Raw genomic sequence first — 21,505 nt, 5'->3', positions numbered from 1 at the left:
AGCCTTCTCTTCTCCAGGCTGAACAACCCCAGTTCTCTCAGCCTTTCCTCATAGGAGAGGGGTTCCATCCCCCTGGTCATTCTTGTGGCCCTCCTCTGGACCTGCTCCAACAGGTCCGTGTCTTTCCCGTACTGAGAACTCTAACTCTTACCAGTTTCAGAATAATGGAGCTATAAAAAGCTGCCAAACTTAGATGAGCTGAAAGAAAAGCTTTATTTCTAAAGATGCACAAAGGGAATGACATAAGCTGTGACTGATGAGGTGTGTCTGAAATGTTGACAGTTATCAGGCAAATGGCATTTCATTCCTCTTGCCAGTGATGATGGAGCCCAGCTCAGCGTTACAATCTACAGAAGCTGATATACTTTTTCTTGGAAGTGTGGTTTCCTCCTTTTTAGGAGGAAAAATATGAAACAAAAATATTTTGGTTCTTTGAAAATACATGTTTTATATGGGACAGCTATCTATCAGTTCCTACCCTTACAGCCAATAATGGGAGGGATTAGTCTTAAGACAATATTTTCCTTCATTTTTTTCTGTCCATCTGACTCATAAGAGGCTGGCTCCTTTTTTACACCACAGAGATGAGCTTACAAAGCAGTTGTGATGCCTCTTGTCACTATGAATCTGGCAAACTTCTTCCAACAACAGCAAATTGTGCAGTACAGTAATCTTTGCTCCTTGCTTTGGAGCTTATACTGGAAGATCTGGACTTTGGGGCTGATCTCATGTCCAAAGACTAAAACTCCCATTAGCAGCAGCGGAGCAGGATTGGGTATGTAGTCCACGGAAAGTGATTTGAGTACATAGAGAAAGGTAGGCATACTGCTCTTTATATGGGACAGTATTTGTGTCTGATAATTTTTTTAATTGAGAACTGATCTGGTAAATCATATATTTAATGAAATTTAAAGTGAACGAAACTTTGAATGAAATCAAATGAAACTTTAAAAGAAAAAAAAAGGGGAGAGAAAGACAAAGATATATCAAATATACACGGGGGGGGAAATAATCCCATTTTGATTGTAAAAAGGATTATGTACTATGATGGTTATTTACACACACAGAAATAAATGCCAAGGCTTAGGTTCTGTTTAGCTGTTTAGGGCAACAGAACTAATCTATGAATAATGATCCAGCATATCAAACTAGTGGGTTCTCTTAACATCTATCATTGAACCCTACCCAAGATATTTGGAAGCAGAACATCAAAAATGAATGTCATCTGACAGCAGCCAGATTACTACCAGAGTTAAAATAGCCCTGGACATGTAGTTCATGATGTGTCATATACAAGTGGTACATATCCGTTTACTGTGGGTGTTGTAGTGGTGAGGTTGTTTGAACTAACAGCCATGCATCACATACTTCAGCACTCAGCTCTTCGGTCACAGTTAAAGAATCTACATTAGAAAGATATTTAACTTATCTTAATGAGCAATATTATGAGACACGCAGGATTTAGATACTCGCTTTGTTAGTTATTGTCTGAATATTATAGCAGGCATAACTATAATACATACGGTAGGTTGAGATATGTATTATAGTTTGCATTTGAAAACCATGCATTTACATTTGTACATTATGCCATAATAATTTAAAAAGTCTCTCCTACAGACAAAAGCATGTTTTGTCTGAGTTTTGTAGAATTAAAAAAGATAGCTTTTAAGTCTCTGATACCATTCTTTCTACTTTACAGACTTTCTACTGAGTTGCCTTAGCGGTAGCCACTGTAAGTTAGTGAAGTCTCTCTCTTACAAAGGATTGCAGCAGGAGGCCTCAGAGTTGCAGAAATAATAGAATATGATATATTGAAATGGAAATGAAGACTACAACCTTATAGTCTGGAAAAATCACTTGATAACGAAAGACTGGTTTTATTTTTGTTATTGGCTCAGACTCACTTTTTTATCTAATCACATCTGGTCCTTTTAGTTACTTGTTGTCTTTCACCTAGTCACTATAATTTCAATGATATTTTATCAGTGTCCCACATCTGATGTAATTTCACACATCTAACTTCTGTTTGCCTTTTTGCATCTTTCTTTGTCAAGTATAATCTAATCTAATTTGCTGTTTTTAAAAGCAAAATGTTACCAGAAAGTTGTGAGATCCTTTCTCATTAGCAAGATTTGATTTTTATGCACTTCAACACTGCGGTCTGCCACTTTCTATTCCATTAAGTAAGCTAGCAGATGCTACCTTCAGAGGCAGCATAATCTGCTTTACATCCACAGACATAACCAAAGTCAGGGAAATTATTTTTGATGTTCTGTATTAGTAAACCCCTAATAAGTTACTGGGGGCAGGAAAAAAGCATTTTTCAAGTCTGCTGTAAATAATAGCAACAAAAAGTTCATAGAAATTCTACTGTAATGGAAAACCATTGTTACCTAAATATACAGAATATTGCTCATAATAGACTCTAAAGTCCTCTGTCCTGTATCTGTGCAGATACTTCTGCACATTCCCCAAATGAAAGCAGCAACTTCTGTGGTGGCACACAGTCACTATAGAAACAAGTAACATCCACTCTGGTTAAATTAATAAAATGCGCTTTTTTCCTGAAATGCTGTGGGAAGTTTTTTCTGTTTCAGAAATGAAATCTTGGCCATGTTTCTGATTTCCTCCCCCTCCCTTCTACTTCTGCTCTAAACAGTTGCTCAAATTCAGTGTCTCATATATTAAAATATTCAGCTAGCATAAAAGCTCAAGTAAATACTGAAGCTGTAGATTCTGTGCTTGCAATAGGATCCGGCAGAAACATCCCGTATGTCGTGTGTTATTCCACTGTTGAAAGTTGTTCTGTGTTGCAGATTTCAAAACTGTATTTAAAAAAAACCCCTTACACCACCCTCCTACCCCAATTGTTCCAATTAAGCTCTTTTAATGTATATTTTATTGGCTGAAACAGAATCAGTGTAATCTTTTCTAATCTTTTTCTGGTTCATTGCGAGGTCCATCAAAACCAAAAAAAGCCTTTCCACCTACTTTAACTGCAGTTGGATCTAGTTGATAGCTCTGACAGTTTTTCATGATGGTCACATGTAATGAGCTTCACGTCCTAATATGTTTGCCTTAAGAAAATGTTGTGTGGGAATTAGTATGACTTGAACTTCTACATGGATAATAAGTAAATAACCTATTTTGTTTTCTATTGAGAAATTTTGCGAAGTCAACACAGTGCCTGTATAGGGGGAAGATATATGTAAAGTATATGTAAAGTCCTGAGTGTGTCTGAAAAGCCACCACATTATAAGAAAGCGTAGGAAATGGAGAGTTATCAGAGGTCACAAGTCTGTGTATTTAGGTGAAGAAAATTACTGTCAGGTGTTGTATAAAATGAAATTTTATTGCTTTGGAATTGAGCAGTGTTATTGCTCAGCCCTAATAGGTATATAGTGGTTTTCCACTTCAAAGTCCAGAAGACACATTTATTTATTGAAAAGAATGGATCATGATGATGAATTCTTGTTCTCACCAAGGTCACAGAAATAGAGATCTCTTTGGCAGAGCGGTGGTCAGACCAGAGTGACTTCACAGCCTACCTTGATGTTGCAGTGCAGAAGCAGCCTTGATACCATCTGGAGATGGAAGTGCCAGAGTGTCCTCCAGATCAGCTTTGAATGACATAGATCGTATAGCTGGGGAGAAACCTGGCCTGCAAGCATGTTTTGGAACACTTAAGTGTGAATGGGCACTGGTACTCTGTGCCTGACCTCTTTGGTGTGCCCTAGCTGCCATTGTGCCAACATGGTACAGGCAACGTGAAGCATCTGAGATGGCACAAAGCTTTTCTAGAAAGATTCTGATGTCACAGGTGGGATTTGTAGGCAGTCTGAATTCAAGGATAAAATATGTTGGTTTTATGGAGCTGAGTCAGAAGCACACCAGGCTTCGGTCTGTTCGCAGCACCTACCATTTTAAGCAAATATAAGCATGGCCTTAATTTACATATGTTACTCCAACTTGATCTCATCTGCTTCTGGATACCAAATTTTCTTGCTTTTTGCTGTTTAATTCAAGACTGATTCAATAGTGCTAAGCTTCACTGTGCCTGCTGCAGTTGTTACAAAGCACCCAAAGTCAAGTTAGTTAGCCTTTACTAAGGTACACAAAGGTTTGGCAACTTGTGCATGTCTTGAACAAATTTAGGTCTGAACACCTTTGTGTCTGTTCTGGATTTTAAAATCACGATGGTGATCACTTCACCAGCTTTTGCGATGGTGAAGTGATCTCTCTGCCATTCTTCCTATATTTTGTAAAATTTCTATTTCGTGTAAAGATTTTTCATTCTAAAATTTTCTGTTTTCTTTAGGGAACAGCAATATTACAGTCTGGAGTCTTACCAGCTATACCAGGTAGGAGCCATTTAGTTATTTGCTTTGTTAAAGAATAATACTTAAGTCCCAAATTGTGATGAGAGAAACAGATTTATGGAAGCAGAACTAAAGACAATATTGAGAAATATCCTGTTTGTGGGTGGTTTTGCTGCTGCAATTCATGACTGACAATTATGAAATACATTGTAATCTGTAGTATCTTTGGTTGCAAAGATTAATATATCTGTTTTTCCCTTCCTTTTGTAATCTAAAGAGGTGCAAAGTTGTCAGTTTCCATATAAAGTTGTTTAGTGCTTTTTCTACTTACGTAGTCGAAAAACATCAAGGAAGTGTTCTTTGTAGGCTATATTAATACCAAGGGGAAACCTGATTTATATGTTCAGCGTGTACACCCAGTTTTCTGAATAACACAAAAACACAGGAATGCTTCCTTACCAGAGGCAACATGGAGATGCTTCTCTCATGTCAGTGGAACTACTGACCAACCGACAAAATCAGTAAAGGAAGGAAGCTGGAAAGATTATTTAGGCAAAGGTAACACACTGACTACCTTTGCACCGTAAATCTGCCTATCAGGAGAATGTGTTGGTCATCTGGAGTTCTCTGTTTGATGTAACCAAACTGGTCTGGTGCCTTTTGTATCATCATTTTACTTCAAAGACAACATTTTGTAAGCCTTTGGTTTTGTGTACTGTCTCCATCTTGTTCCTTTGAGAGATCTGTGCAAAGAAGTTGTTTAGTATCTTAAACATCTTTATATTCCTTATACTGTTTACCTGATAATTCAGTAGGTCCATTAAATTATCAGGTTGCCTGCTTCCAATAGACATAGAACAGCTTTTTGTGTTTGTGTTGCTTTATTACTTTTAAAAACGTTGGCAATTACGTAAAGAAGTATAGCTGATTGATACTAGTGTGAACAAATCCGGTAAGCTACCTAGGATCAGGAGGTGTCTCTGGAGAAGTGCATAAGTAACTCTATTCCTTTGTCTGTCTTAGCAGGGGAAAATCCAGAAGCATTTAGCAGATCTTGTTCCTAGTTATTCCACTTGAGTCAGTGGAATTACTCTTGATTTATAGATGTGTAAGTAGAAGCACAAATTGGATCATTAACTGTAATTTTATCTTTCCTTCTGGTACTCGGGTTTCTAGTCCTCTAATCAACCCAAGGAAATCAGAGCACTTATGATTAAAGTGTATGTAAATACAGGGGAACTTGGGTCTATAGCTGTGTGTGGTGGGCACAATATTATTTCTGCATTAATTTCAGTGGCAAATTAATTGTGGATGCAAACAATATCTAACAAAAACTTAATCTCAGACTATTCATGCAGATGAAGGAGTTAGCTGTTTTGATAAAACCTATCATTAAGCAAATTGGAAATGTGGAAATACAGGATAGATTTTTAGATCAACAGAAAGGGAAGATTCAAGACTGAAGAAATTTGAGTGGGTGGGTTTTCGTGTCTGGTACATCAGGAAAATGTTGTTTAAGAAAAGAACTGAACACTTGTTGGAATAAGTATAAATGCTTTAGGCAAAAGCAGCATCTAAAGCCAGTGACTGAAGTTTTTAGCTATCTTTGTGGGGTTTCATCTCTCAAATGCTCTCGTTATATACCTGTAGAACTTTATTCTTCAATACTACACTTTTTTCAGAATACAAAAGAAACCCATGTTTTCTCTGCCTCGTCGCATTTTTATTATCCTCAGATATTTAATTTTAAAAAGTATTGTCTTTTATGCATGTGAACATTCCAAGTATAATTGAACTTGGTGTTGCAAAGCTTTCAAAATAGTACTGTCGCCTTTGAATGTTTTGCTTCTACCATCTTTAATCCAAGCCATTAACTGAGGGCCCCTGGGTGCTGAGCAGTTATTCAAAGAGTTCTGTTGGACTAAAGGAACAGCATTAGAACCTTTCTGTGTTTCTCTATTATGATTTTTTAATCCATTGTTGGATAACATAAGGGCACACTAGTTTGAGGTAACTACTTTCAAAACCTGTCTTGCGGATGTACATGGCAAGACACCTCTACTAGCATGAATGACTGTACAATGACCCAATACACAGTTGTAATGTTTGCTAGTGTACCAGTCCACTTAGTCATAAACATATCTCTTTTTTATCACAGAAAGGATTGTATTGTATTTTCATTCAAATACACTATATGAACGCAAACCCACTTCTTCCAGTGCTACAGGTGCCCACATGTTCTGTACAATATTTTTGCTCTTGAATGCCTCAGTTCTGTAGCAACAAATGGAGTTAAAGTGTCAGGATCAATTGTTTACATATTTTTCAGTTTATTGGTAATGAATGTGGGTGACAATATTCTCTTTCTACTGTTAGTTATATATGCTGAGCAATAGACTGCAACTTCAGAGAAATGTGGTTAATTCTAATGGCAAGCTGAAAAGTGTTCATAAAAGTGGCAACAATTCTGAATTGTACTACTAGATGGAAAAAACAAAGTTGGGGTGAATAATCCTGGTTTAAATAATTTGGTTGCCTTTGTTATAAAAAACTTCGTAAAGATTGATTAGAAAGAGAGACTGAATTAGATCCCTTGCATTTGTAGGAGGAAAGCATTCCCGTTGTTATCATAGCTTTGTACTAGAGATCAAGGTAAGGGATTCTTTGGAGTTGTATGATATGACAAATTTGTATGAACCTCTATCATGGTATTTAACAAAAATGTGATTTGGATTTCCTGATTTCTGAGACTGCTGGATTCTGGAGGCACCTAGGTTTAGTACATTTGGTCTAAGAAGTTCTCATGGGACCTGTACAGAGTTTCTCATGAATGCTTAAGAAATTTTGTAGCATGATCTAGCGGATGCAGTTTCAGAGTTATGTATGTAGGTCCTTTTCTCAGGAGCTGCTTATGTGTTTTGAATTAAGGGATCATGGACGAGATGCACATTCAGTGTTGAAATGTGGAACCAAAAGACAGCACATTTCTTCACAGAATGGCGAGCTGAAGAGCTTGTCATCATCTTGATTATCTTTCTGGTACTATAAATCAAAGTACTGTAGGAAAAACAGGGCTGAAGGGGTTGTCTAGCTCAAGCCTCTGTCCTGAGGTTAGGATGTACTTCCGTGTGTATGTCTGACAGGTGTTTGTTTAGCACGTTCTGCAATGAGAATCCTTAATCCACCTTAAACCATCTGAAGTCCTTTGCTATTCTTACATTTAGAATGTGTTTCCTAACAGCTGCGGTGTTTCTTGCTGTGATTTAGGCCTGTTACTTAAATCTTGTGCTCCTCTCTAGTTCATTGCAACAGCTTAGATAGGAACCTCCAGCCCTTACTTATAATGTCTCCATGGTCTCCTCCAAAATATTTGGATTTTCTCAGTTGAGTAGAGCTCGGTCACAGCTCTCCTGTTTTATCAATGATGTTTAAACCATGAGGTTGTTTTTGGGGGTGGGGGGAAATGCCACTATTTCTGTCCTTGGTTGCCAACCCTTCCAAGTGAACTGAGCAGTCTGAATCCCAAGAGTCCTATTTAGAGAAGCTAAACTGAGAGCTGGAATGGGTTTGCAGAAGTGCGTAGGGTCCCTCTGCAACCCCTGGAGAAGGCATTTCATGCACCCTGGAGAAGGCATTTCATGCAGGCTCTATGCACCGTATTTCAGAAACTTTTGTCCCTTCCCATTAGCTACAGGGAAGCTGATTGCCTAGGCATTCCCAGGAGCCAGACCCAACCCTGGGCATTTCAACACCCAAATTAAACATCTGTAGTGGGAGGTCTGATCTCCCTTTTCTTCTGTGCTGCAGGCTCTGGCATTACAAAAATCAATAGCTGAATGGGAAAATAAGTTAACAAATATCCTCCAGTGGAAGCAGTATGCTTTAATATTGTTCAGTTTTGTGACTTTTAAATTATCTTTTCTTTTATTTTTGTCTGTGCAGTTCCATTTTTTCCATATTCCATAGGAGCAAATTCATCAGCATTGCAAAAGACACTCTTGCTATCTGACAGCCTCTTTGCTGTAATACCAAACCTACACGATGCTTGACGGGAAATGTTCTGAGAGGATGAATTAAGGAATAAACATAAAACAATGCTGTGGCTTGGAATTCAGCGGAAATGTCAGCTGAATGCTGATTATAAACATTGTATCTCTCTTAAATTGTTCCTAGGTAGATAGGGAGTCAAGGTAGGGAGATAAAAAGAAAGAATAAAATTAAATATATAACAGCTGATAGGTGCTGAAAATGAACTCAGCTGTATGACAGCTTAGCTTTTATGATTGAAAAATAGGCTTTCTTTCATGCATTTTAAAAATTTTTATTGTGAACCTATGCAGCCTGATACTTCTATTCCAAGCTTAGGAGTAAGCTTTCAAGGAATTAATTGAGAGCAGTGAGAAAGAAGAATCTGGGCCATACTGTGTTGGTTATTGTTGCTTAGGTTGAAAATAATTTATAATTCACAATTTTTTTTTCAGGAAATGTGTTGTCAGCTCTTCAGATGTAGGAAGACAAAGTACGCTGTGATGCTTTTATTGAGCCAGTAAAGGGCTGTGTGCTGAACAGTGTCCACCATAAATATGTCATACCTCATAGGGCTAAACACTGTAATAGAAGAGCATTATTATAATGACAAACTTATTAATAAAACCCTGCCATATGACATGCTTTTTCTTGATTGTGCTTTATTTTATAAGTGCACTCAAAATAATTCCATAGGGGAAGAAAAACAGGAGCTCAGAAAAAGTGGTTTAAGTAAGCTGATTAAAATACGTATTGCATTTGCGAGCTAAACCTTGGCCTTAGTGACTCTCTGAATTACTAGGGGCCTGACAGGAGATGGAAAAAAAAAAGCCACTGTGATGAAACCATATGCTAGTGAATAATCCAAATGCTGCTACTTCATCCTCTGGGCTGAGTAGGTCCAGCAGGTTCCTGTTCCCTGTTTTGGGGGTGACAGAAGGTGGTAAGGCCATGCCACAGTGACCCTCTAGTCCTGCCTTTTCTGTATTCCTGATTTGCTTCCCCATGCCTCCTCTGACAACTGAAATCTGGAGAAATTACATATCCCAGCCTTCTAGAACACAAAGGTGAGGAACCTTATTTGCAAACATAGTGATTATTTCAGTTGGGTTTTTTTTTTTTTCTATTAAGGAAACTCATTATGTGACCTTCATTCTTGGCCAATGTAGATCCTGAGTTTCAGATGCATCAAGATTTTTGGAGCAAACGTATGTAAAGCATCTTTGAAGGTCTATTTTTCAAAAAACAGACACTGAGTTTTCTGGTACCGGAAAATGGTAATGATTCTAGCTTAACACTTTTGCATTTTTAAGGATGGGAGGCTGGGCTGGAGTGGCCCTACAGCATGGGAAGATGAATAATAGCTAGAGGTAGTTAGATCCTCTGTGATTCTTTTGGACACGCTAAACAGAAATCTTTGTGGAGCAATATTTGAACAGTCACTGTGCTCGAATGCATTTCTAATTTTGAGTGATTTTACTACTTCTGAAGTTGACTGTTAGAGAGAGGGGAGGCATCTCCAAATACAGTGAAATCTGTAGAGCAAGTATGCATTTTTAAGCATCCCCTTCAGCTTTTATGTATTGCAGATAATGACATTTGTACAGCAGAAAGCATATGAAATCACTTTGAAAATTGAAGAGTAAAAAACTTAGGGAAGTTTTATAGGGCAATTATACAACACCAGGAAGTCTTTTATTACATTTACATGAAAAAACCTCCTGGTGTACTTGCAGTATTTCTCCTGTCAATCAGTAGCTCTAGGCTTTGGATGCTCTTTTAAGCAAGGTATCTGTTTTCAAAGGAGGCGATGGAAATGTTGCTTGGCTGAGTGGATCAAATACTTCATAATAAAGGTAGTTCTAATTCAGTAAGAAGCAAGAATTTATCACAGAGCATAGTGTTTTCCTCTGTCCTGACTCCTTATCAGCAAATTTAATAGCCCCGACCTGCAGCATTTGTGACCTACTCTGTGAAGGCAAAGTAGAGGCTGGGCAGTAAGATGTGATCACTTGGTAAATGCAGTGTAGTATCGCATGTGTCTACTCACTGGCCACGTAACGATAGGTGACAGCATTTGAAAATGTAAACTGTCTGGGCTCAGTTGTATTCCAGCTTCCCTCTCATTTGTTATTTTTTTTTCATGGCTCTTTCTTGTAGCACATGTGCTGTAAACTGTGCCTGTTTTTGAAGAGTGGGCATAGGATTGGATATTAGGAAAAATTTCTCACTGAAAGGGTTGTCAAGCATTGGAACAGGCTGCCCAGGGAAGTGCTTGAGTCACCATCCCTGGAGGTATTTAAAAGACGTGTAGACGTGGTGCTCAGGGACATGGTTTAGTGGTGGACTTGGCAGTGCTAGGCTAACGGTTGGACTCGATGATCTTAAGGGTCTTTTCCAACCGAAACGATTCTATGATTCTGTGATAAAGAAATGACTATGAAGTTAGACAAATGTTTCAAATAGTGGTTGTCTTCATTAAGCTACATCAGACATTTGAGTCTAATCATATATAGGAATGCAAAGTGTTCTGCAGCATATTTTCATTTTGTCACATTTTGAATATCTTCTTCCTCTTACACATTGAGGAAAGCAGAACAGAAATAACTCTCTTGATGAGCTACACAGTTTTAACAGACTTGAGCAAGTCAGCCACACAGAACTGGATGGCAGGGGAAACTGAAAAAATTATTCTTAACAATCCCTTGTAAGACAAAAAGAGTGATGGAAGGGAGTGTCTGTCTCCTGCTGGATGCTTTATAAGTTCAGAAATTTATCTTGCTAACTTGCTTTTTCCATTCCTGCAAGTGTTATCCTAGCATTCATAAATGAGAAACAAACCAGTTTATGTGGTAGCTGTAAAGAAGAAGGAAGAAAATATCTAGGTCGATCTCTGTTGACATGTGTTTATACGACGCAGTTCAAAGCTTCAGAAAAATTCCATGAGAGATTTGACTATGTAAATATCTGTTAGTTGCCAGATTTGAAAATGAGGCAAATGCAACAGGTCAAATCTTGAAGCATTAACATGGTTCTTTTAAACGAGCTCCAAATGGGAAAACTTCAACTTGACCATAAATGGATTGGAATATCTTATTGTATTAAATCTCCTTTCCTGTCTTGTGTGCTTTTCACAAATCCTAAAAATGTTGCTTAAAAATCCATGTTTCCGCTGGAATGATTTCTGCTGAATTACATTAAGTTTTTGAGGGAGGAAGAAAAAACCCCACACTAGTTTTGTGATGAAGCTGCAATTAGCATAAAGCTGTAGTCTTTCTTCAAAGTAAGGTAAGGCTTTCAGCTGCATAAAGCGTATTCTTATATTCTTAATAATGCAGAGGCAGGATGCTCTGAGGTGAGAAAAAGGAAAATCAGTTACAGTGAAAATATAAGTAAATCAGGTAGTGCAGGGCTGTCGTATTTTTGCATTTATCAGCAATCTTGTTAAAAACAAAATTTCAAATAACATTTTTAGTGGCTAAGTCCTCACCAGAGTATGTAAAGGTTCTACAATCTGATCTCATTTGTTAAAATACAAAATCAGTTTTCTCAGTATGGTATGCTTGAAAATTGTTTTTGTAGCCTTGGATTACTCTGTATATGCTTTTGTGTACACAAAGACTACAAAACTAAAGGTTTTAGTTCAGCTGTGTGAAAAAATTATTCTTAACAATCCCTTGTAAGACAAAAAGAGTGATGGAAGGGAGTGTCTGTCTCCTGCTGGATGCTTTATAAGTTCAGAAATTTATCTTGCTAACTTGCTTTTTCCATTCCTGCAAGTGTTATCCTAGCATTCATAAATGAGAAACAAACCAGTTTATGTGGTAGCTGTAAAGAAGAAGGAAGAAAATATCTAGGTCGATCTCTGTTGACATGTGTTTATACGACGCAGTTCAAAGCTTCAGAAAAATTCCATGAGAGATTTGACTATGTAAATATCTGTTAGTTGCCAGATTTGAAAATGAGGCAAATGCAACAGGTCAAATCTTGAAGCATTAACATGGTTCTTTTAAACGAGCTCCAAATGGGAAAACTTCAACTTGACCATAAATGGATTGGAATATCTTATTGTATTAAATCTCCTTTCCTGTCTTGTGTGCTTTTCACAAATCCTAAAAATGTTGCTTAAAAATCCATGTTTCCGCTGGAATGATTTCTGCTGAATTACATTAAGTTTTTGAGGGAGGAAGAAAAAACCCCACACTAGTTTTGTGATGAAGCTGCAATTAGCATAAAGCTGTAGTCTTTCTTCAAAGTAAGGTAAGGCTTTCAGCTGCATAAAGCGTATTCTTATATTCTTAATAATGCAGAGGCAGGATGCTCTGAGGTGAGAAAAAGGAAAATCAGTTACAGTGAAAATATAAGTAAATCAGGTAGTGCAGGGCTGTCGTATTTTTGCATTTATCAGCAATCTTGTTAAAAACAAAATTTCAAATAACATTTTTAGTGGCTAAGTCCTCACCAGAGTATGTAAAGGTTCTACAATCTGATCTCATTTGTTAAAATACAAAATCAGTTTTCTCAGTATGGTATGCTTGAAAATTGTTTTTGTAGCCTTGGATTACTCTGTATATGCTTTTGTGTACACAAAGACTACAAAACTAAAGGTTTTAGTTCAGCTGTGCACTTCTGAAATAGGTTTTTATTATTTTTTTAATCCATTGTCCTCATTAAGTGAACTAATCTGTGGTTTTTATTTAGATTTATTTTATAAAAGTGTAGGAATAATTTTATAAGCTTGGAAAGTATTAGATTTAGAAAAAAAATTGTATGAATGTATACTTTATACAGGGGAAAAAATAAGAAATTGCCATTTTCTTTAGGTTCCTAGGTCACGCAGATTTCTTAGCTATTTGAGACTGCTATTTATTTTATATAATTTCTTCATGTTGCGTAAGAATTACGGTAATTTTTGGACGCTATTTTAAAAATAATTTGCAGAGAAGTGTCTCACCTGCTCAGAGACTATTCATCAGTTTAGAAGAGTGTGTTAATTTTATACCTGATCCCCAACACCCAGCAGCACACGGCACAGCTGCCCTGTCACCAGTGGCAGGGTTACTCATAAACGCAGCCTCCTACCTTATTTCTGTTAAGTACCATTTACTTGCACAAGAAGTTCCCTCGAAATTATTCATGTGAGGAAGTAAATGCCACTCATCTTGATTAAGGTGCCCACAGTGACATCAGTAGAGACAAGACATTCACGGCTGGATAGGGAAAACGCTAACCGAACAGGTAGGTACAGTGCTGATTAGTTTGCTGGTTAAGTAAAGAAGGGATGTGTGCATGTGGACAAACCACACTACATGCGTACCACTCTGCAGGTTTCCGAGTTGCTAGCTCTTGTTTCCTCAAACTTCCATACCTAATACTGTACCTGGGACAGATTCCTGCTGATCTGAATAGGGCTGGGGAAAGGAGACTGACTGTGCCGTCTGACATGCCCTCGCTAAAGCTTTCCTGGCCGTAACACTTGGAATGGTATTTCACAAGAACCAGCTATGACCTGGATCCAAACCCCATGGAAGCTAAATCCTTCGCCTACCCTTCACATTGCCCCGGTTTATGCATGCCTAAAACTGGACAGTGGACTACTGAAGCGTGATACAGTTCTTCCCATTAACTTTAATAAGTTTTGGATCCAGCCTGATGAGATTTTAATGAATACTTTAAACTTTGTGGTTGTCAAAGCTACGTTATGGATTGCAAAGGCAACTCCCCACTCAGTTTTCATTGCCATTTTGCTTCTCAGTTCGAGACGACTATCTCTGCGAGTAAGGTAGTACTCACCACAAACAGGGAGGCCAGTATCCTGAAGTTTTATAGAAGGCATCCTTACTTTCTAAAGAAAGAAAAGAACAAAATTAGATTATAGTGCCACAATCTCAGTATAAAGAATTCAGCAAAAAAAAGGAATATTGCTTAAATGAAGAACAATGACTTGTAATTCTTACTGAAATTTTTCTTGATGTTTCAGAACCATCTACTAAAAATGCTGATGCACAGTAGATATCTAATAATAGCAACAGGTATTTAGATTTAATGTGAATATCTCTTTTTGAAAACAGGTGGTGCTTCTGTCATGGCAGCTTCTGGGTCTTTGAAAGTGCATAGAGGGCACAGTCTCCAAGCTGGTAAGTGTTAAGTGGTTACGAGGTATGTGTGTGCATGTAAATTTAAATTAATTTAAACTTAGATTATTTTAAACTTCAGAAGATGTTAAAGGTAATGTATGACTTGATTCCCTATTGTAAGTCTTACGTATTTCTTTGGGTTTTTTGCTTTGCAGGGTTTTTGTTAGAAAGGCATTGACAGATGGGATAAGTTTCGAAGAGGCAGTGACAGATGAGATAAGTGCCAGAGCATAGGCAGTAATCTTATTCACACCAGTAAAATGCTGCCAGCACTTTAACAAAGGGCATCCACCAAAAAAACCCCACCTCGGGCCATGAGAAATCCGGTACCCTAGCAATGACGTGGTGCGGAAAAAACCCCCACCACATTTAAAGATACTTCTTCACAGTAACAGAGAAAGAAACAACACCAGCAGATAAAATGATGAGTGTTTGTCATTAAAAATTAATCCCAATATGTTCATTCTATGGGCATAGCTTTTTAGCTTGTCTTGTTTGAACTGGGATGGAGTCTGAAATCATGAGAGAACCTGGGCATCTTTTTTCGGCTTAGTGCTCTGGAAGCACTGGTGCTGTTGTGCAAGCTGGCCTCCTGCAAAGATGATGATTTGCATTTGGAAAGCAAAGTTCTCTTTGGAAGGGCTAGTTTAAGCATTTTCTACAGAGCTTTGTCAGAAATCAAGAAGCTATCCATCATGCTGGAGGTGGAATTTTAACAAGAGTCTTCCAGATGCTCCCATGATCACCCACGCACTTCTCCCTGATTCATGCGTTCAACACAGCTTCGCTCCCACATCGATGTACAGCAAAACACACTGTTGACTTCAGCGGCCTTCAGTGTGAATACTTCTAAAAATGTCCTAACGTTTATTTCCTTGATGTTACACTCATTAGAAAATGCTGGCATCACCGCTACAGAAAAGTCAACACTAACCACTGTTTATACTTTCTGAGATTATTCAGTATGATTATTCAGATTAGAAGGTTACAAGTCAAAACCAGAAAATCATATGCTTTGTTTTCATTGTGAAAATTCCTAAATCCAAAGCCATTGACAGCGTTCCTGTATTCTAGGTCCTAAAGGTGGCTATGAGATGCTAACACTTCCTGCAGAACCTGGAACTCCTACTAGCCCTGAGGAACCTGGTGAGTAAAGATCTTTGGAGCCAGTTGCATTAGAGGACACTAACATCTCCTGTTTCTTTTTCCATTTCCTTTTTTGTTGCGATCTCTTCTAAATGTTTATTTTTGAGGTGGTGCCCTTTGAGCATGTCAGCTTTACATGCATGCTTACAGACGCACACACGCTTATCTTGGGGCTGTGTTTATGGTGTTGGTTTTCTTTCTGCGTTATTTATCACACGTTTCTGAGAATGGTGCCTACATAGGGTAGAAAATATGAATAACTAACACTGGCTGAAAGAAAGGCTAGAACACCAGTTTAAAATATAATTTTCTTCTTCCCTCCCCAATTATACTATCTTTTCCTTTCTTTCCCCCCTCATTTCAGTGCCACTGCATTTTCTCTTTTTTACTCTTCTTCTATTATTTGCTTAACTATCTTTTTTCCTTCCTACCTTTTCCCCCTTTCTCTTCAAACAATCATGATTCTTTCAGAATGTTGTAACTGTGCATTTTGGTCTGTTTTTCTCCCAAATTATCCCTCCATAATGATCTCAAATGCTGGTCCACATAGGGTAGAAAATATGAATAACTAACACTGGCTGAAAGAAAGGCTAGAACACCAGTTTAATATAATTTTCTTCTTCCCTCCCCAATTATACTATCTTTTCCTTTCTTTCCCCCCTCATTTCAGCCACTGCATATTTTCTCTTTTTTACTCTTCTTCTATTATTTGCTTAACTATCTTTTTTCCTTCCTACCTTTTCCCCCTTTCTCTTCAAACAATCATGATTCTTTCAGAATGTTGTAACTGTGCATTTTGGTCTGTTTTTCTCCCAAATTATCCCTCCATAATGATCTAAGATGCTGGTCCTCTGACCCCTCTTGTAAGCGTCTTCTGCCTCTGTCCACCCAGAACAGACTGCTGAAAGCACTGTCTTTGTCCATGGCTCTCTGTGTGCCTTGTTTTCTTAGTAGGAGATTTTGACTGTCTTGTGCTTTTCAAATAAACCTTTCTCTTCAAACAAATACAAGCCAGTTTTTAGTGTCTAATGAGTTTTTTTTTTTTATTTCAAGGAAAAATGAAAAGCCAAGTATTTCTATGTTTACAAAGAAAGCACAGTTTCTGTTAAGACAGCACAGACTAAACAACATAAGACTTTTCCTTTCCTTCCATTCCAGTTTGCCCAACTTTGTTCTTGGTTTGTCTTTTTCCTTTGCGTCGTTATAGCAAGAATATTTGATTGTTGCCAGGGTTTTCTTTGTTCTATGTACTACTTTTGCTTTTCTTGCACAAAGCCCCACCAATTAATATAAGTGTGCTTTTTTAGTTCTCAGGAAAATCACTTGGCTTGTCTGCATCAGGTATGACATTCAGCTTCCTGAAACCTTTCAACTATTTAGCTTTATAGAGAAGTTTGCTAGTTTTCATGCTAGCTAGCTTTGAGGAGATTTCACTTAAACTCCTGCTACATCACTTCAACAGTGTATAGAAAGACTTTAAAAATTATCTTTTCCTTCATGACTATTCATGACTCTGTATCAGTCCTTAAGATTGTAATTTGCTTACAACTTTAACTATTTGGGATGCAGGTTTTCAATGCTATGGTTCTGCCGAATCCCTTTTGGCACAGTCAGGCCAAATTCCTTTGAAATACTTTAGACAGAATAATTGAGAATAATTTCTGAGAATGACGTTTGATGAAGATATAGAAATTTCTTCTTTTTGATTTTTTTTTTTCTCCTTTTCATTTTGTTCCTAACACCTGGCTTTGGAACAACAACTTGAAGTCTGATGGTCAGAAAAATGTTTGGTTACTTCGTGGATGTTCCCATGTTTTCTTTATGAAAATCTGCCAGAAACTTTCCAGGCTTTTAAAATTTTGGACTGGATTTAAATCCTTTGATTTAAATAGCTTAAGCCTGGAGAAATTCCATTATCCTGGAACCTGCTGTAACCTCTGACAACTCTTACTGTTGCCCGACTTTGAGTTATCTCTGCTATTCATAATACAGTCCAAGAAGAAGAAAAATTCCCCTTACTGGTTATTCACAGCTGCTGTTGGTTGGGTATAAGAAGTCATTCTCTCCTGTGCTATAAAAGTCTTGACCACCTACTGCCTCTCCATTCATATCTCATCAGTGTCTGAATGGGCAGAAAAGCAGTGATTTGGACAAAACCAAAAGTTTTGATATGAGTTTTATGTGGGGACAAGGAAGGGCTTAATGGGAGAGCTTCAGGGAGAGGGAGAACTTGAGGGTGTTTAAGGGTAAGAACTTCAACTGGACTGGACAGGCAGGGGATTACTAGCCTGCTGAGTAGGACAATGAAAATGTGACTCAAAGCCTTGCCTAAGCACAGAGAGAATACAGGTTTGTATTTGGGTCTCCTGTAGCCCAGGTAATTCTGGGAAGTCCCTTGGTATTCATGGATTGAAAAACTAGCTGTAGGTGCCTGATGTCAGGAAGGGGTTGAAGGCTGAAATGCCTTTCACTAGTCCAGTGAAAGGAACCTTCTACCTTCTCTCTTAGTTTCACTTGACAAGATTAGAATAATTGAAAGTAGAGCTAGAGGAGGTCTTGAGAATTCATCCAGTAGACAGAAAAGTTGTCTTTAAGTCAGAATCACTTTATAGAAAACTGTTTCCTAGTAGGTGTTAGTCTATTTCTTTTTTAGAAATTTCTAGATGCAGAAATTCTTCAGCCTCTGTGGGGTTTCCTCTAATGTTCTTGTGATCTTTACTATTAGAAAGGTTTTCCCACTGTCTAATCTTCTACTTTTTTCCTGCAATTGAAGTCTTTTATTACTTGGTCTGTCCCCACTTGGCATCATTCCTGTCTTTTTCAACTTGGTACAGGGAAGCTGTCAACATCTCTTCAAGCTTGCCTTCCCCTTGCTTGAAACGGTTCTTCAGTCCCTGTTTTCGGGACATACTTTCTGAACTTCTAGTGATTTTGGTTGCTCTCTTGTGGATGATATAACAGTCCACATCTGCCTAGAGCAGATTGCTTCATATTAGGCTTTACTAACCTGAGTTAGAGCTGAAAGCCTTGTGAGGTCGTGTTGCATACATTGCTTCTGTTTGAAAATTTCTGCATAGTGTTTTCTTTCCGTCACAACACAGTGAGATCACTGGCTGTGGTCTGTGGTCTTCTGCATAGATCCTGACTTGATCAGTCTCTGAGGATCTTTCCTGTAGAAACCTTAGTCTTCTCATGTCCCATCCATGAGCTGTTTGGCAAGCTGAGTTGTTGCTGCTGAATGTTTGCTTTCAGAATATTCGATGGGACAGTGCGTTTTTATGAAATGGATCATTGGCCATTGCAAACGGTGTCTACAATAACATGTTACTTATTTTAGAAGGGGCAGTAGCTTATTCAGCTGATGTCCCTGCATCAGATCGACCCCACAGCGAGGCAGCCACCTATGTTAATATTCCTGTCAGCCCTACTTCCAAAAAACAGCTTCATTACATGGAATTGGAACTTCAGGAACCTAGCACAAGCATAAGAGGTAAGGATGTCTACAATACTATTTAAACAGCAAAGGATGCAGTAATGCAGAATGTATGGGGTATGTGGAATCTTAATTTCTCATCTACCCATAGGCTCCTTCTAACAGAGTTGAACCCTGGTACATTTGTGAGGCAGTTCTTGTAATCGCCAACTCTTTTGGAAAAGATTTTTAAGTAATGAGGTTCTATAAGATGTTGCATCCTTCTGACAGGCGCATTGTATACGCACTCCTTCTAAAGTGAACATTTCTGTGTCTGTGGATTTTGACAGACAGTAATTTGCTTCGTGTTCTCAAGATTTTCATCGCACATATTATCACTACACTTACTTAATTTTTCTTGCTTGGCTTCAGAAACAGGGCTGTGGGTGTAGGTGTACAGGGCTTGCTCCTGAAGATACTGGCTCTGGAGCCATGCAGCAAATGCTTAAGAATAGAACACAGCGTTCTTCTATCTGCTCTCCATGAGGATGTGTGAAAGTGCTACAGAGAGGAAGGCAGCCCAAGTACTTGATTTTTTTTTTTTGTATTTTATTCTTTTGTCTGGATCTGGGTATTTTACTTCTAGTGCTTAACTAGGACAATTAGCACATAAACATGCATTACCGGTACCATGTAGTGTTATTTAGAGATGCATTCCTCCTTACAGAAAGCCCCTAATCATGATCTGACATTTACTTGTTCACATTTGATATTAATGGGTTTTCCATGTATAGTTTTCAGCTATTGAGATTTTAATTTTTATACTTTTAATTTCAGCAAGTTTATTAACTTTGAAATGGTAGCACTTTTCCCATCATTTTTTTCTTTTAACGTTTATATGGCTGTAGTTAAGTAATTCTAAGCTTCTCCCAGGCTTTAATGTAGTTCCCTGTACAACACCCTATTGAGATGTAAAAGTGATGTTTTATCTTCATTTTAAAGACAGTGAACCAAGGCATTAAGAATGAAGAGCCAAATTCCATAAATGGACATAATCTTTCCTAAATGTCAGCTACCCTCCCAAGCTCAACTTGTATAACTTTGAAGGTGCCTTTAATGACCATAAATATTTTATTTTTTCATACTAAACTTTTCCCAGCCTCTGGAGTTTTATGTCTGCGCCCATGCAGAACTGTTCTGCTCCTGAACAGACTGAGCAGCTTTTATCTCCCGTATTGCCAATTATTGGACTAAATTGTCATTCTGGCTAAGGCTGAAGGAGGTTGATCTGGTAAACGTTGACAGAGTGCCTAATCCAAACGAAGAGGAATCCCTGCCAGCTGCCCTACCAATGGTGTTTTCTTTCCAAATACCAGGTGTTATTCATTTACTTACTAGTAGCCTGCTGATGAAGCCTCCCAGAAGTGGGAGAGCTGAGTTCCATTTTGTCTTCTACTGGGAGGAGTAGGGGTGCAGATTCAAACCTGGGGCAGAAATGCAAGTGGTTCATTTGCTTATTTGAAGAAAACCAGATAGTTAAAATAAGTAGATAACAAAGCTTTTGAGTTTGTTTTTTTTTTTAAGTTGTGGTTATCATCTTACTCCCTTTACAGAGCTTGCTTTAAGACCAGACCAAGATCATATAGGAAATCTGTGGAAGAAGTGTCTCAATAGCTTAACCCTGAGTCAGTTTTACCCAGGAATATGTCAGGGATATAGTCTTTTACATGATTTCATTTGGTATTTCAGGGAGTGGATCATCCCGATATGCACAGATTGACATTGCAGCCACCGAGACAGCCCACAAAGTGGGAACACAGCATGCTCAGTGCCGGGAGGAACGCTTGCAGGAGCTGGAGCAGAAGAAGAAAGGGGCTCAGCAATGACCTGTCTAGGAAAGAACTTTTTGCTCACCATAAATTGGTACTAATTTATCTTCCAAAAGATTCATATTTATTGTAAAAAACGCTCATACAAAAAGCTGCCATTGCTTATTTCATTTATACCAGATTCATTCCAAAATCTTGATTCCTAATTGGAAAACTGGTAGCATGAGGGGTGTGCATGGTCTTTCTTTTTATTTTAATTTGGTTGTAAAGTCCTGATTTTTTTTCATATGCAATGACAGATGTAAGTTACCTTTTTCTATAACTCTAAAATCCTGGAGAACCTGGAACCAATTCCAGTGTTTATTAAATGGTGGCATTTTCTTTAAAAATAAAGAACTTGAATGTGTGCGGATAAGGGAATGTGAGTGTGTGCATGGTAAGTGTACACATATGTTTGCATGTGTGCATATGTATGTATGTAAGCACACATCACTGATAAAATATTTGTATATATCTAAGTGTATAAAATACATAAAACCTCTATTAATATATTAATGGACTCTTACAAAAGCAAGAAAATTCAGTGCCTGATTTTTTGCAGGCAAAGTTTTGTTCCATTTATATGCTTATTTATGG

At 37.9% G+C, this 21,505-nt stretch overlaps 1 protein-coding gene across 1 annotated transcript in view; it reads left to right on the top strand.

Annotated features, from left to right (window-relative positions):
* The window catches only part of DOK7 (docking protein 7), a 67,865-nt gene extending 46,590 nt beyond the window's left edge, over positions 1-21,275 (top strand). Inside the window, exons 6-10 of the mRNA XM_019473692.1 lie at positions 4,319-4,361; positions 14,417-14,482; positions 15,557-15,628; positions 18,966-19,118; positions 20,790-21,275. Of these exons, the coding sequence (XP_019329237.1) occupies positions 4,319-4,361; positions 14,417-14,482; positions 15,557-15,628; positions 18,966-19,118; positions 20,790-20,926 (471 nt within the window). The 3' untranslated portion in view covers positions 20,927-21,275. The remainder of the gene's footprint in view (positions 1-4,318; positions 4,362-14,416; positions 14,483-15,556; positions 15,629-18,965; positions 19,119-20,789) is intronic.
* The last annotated feature ends 230 nt before the right edge of the window (positions 21,276-21,505 follow it).

Source organism: Aptenodytes forsteri, unplaced genomic scaffold, assembly GCF_000699145.1.
Source record: "Aptenodytes forsteri isolate BGI_AS27 unplaced genomic scaffold, ASM69914v1 Scaffold88, whole genome shotgun sequence".
NCBI lineage: Eukaryota > Metazoa > Chordata > Aves > Sphenisciformes > Spheniscidae > Aptenodytes > Aptenodytes forsteri.
Note: the sequence above shows the minus strand (reverse complement) of the source record. Positions and strands in the feature narration are given on the sequence as shown.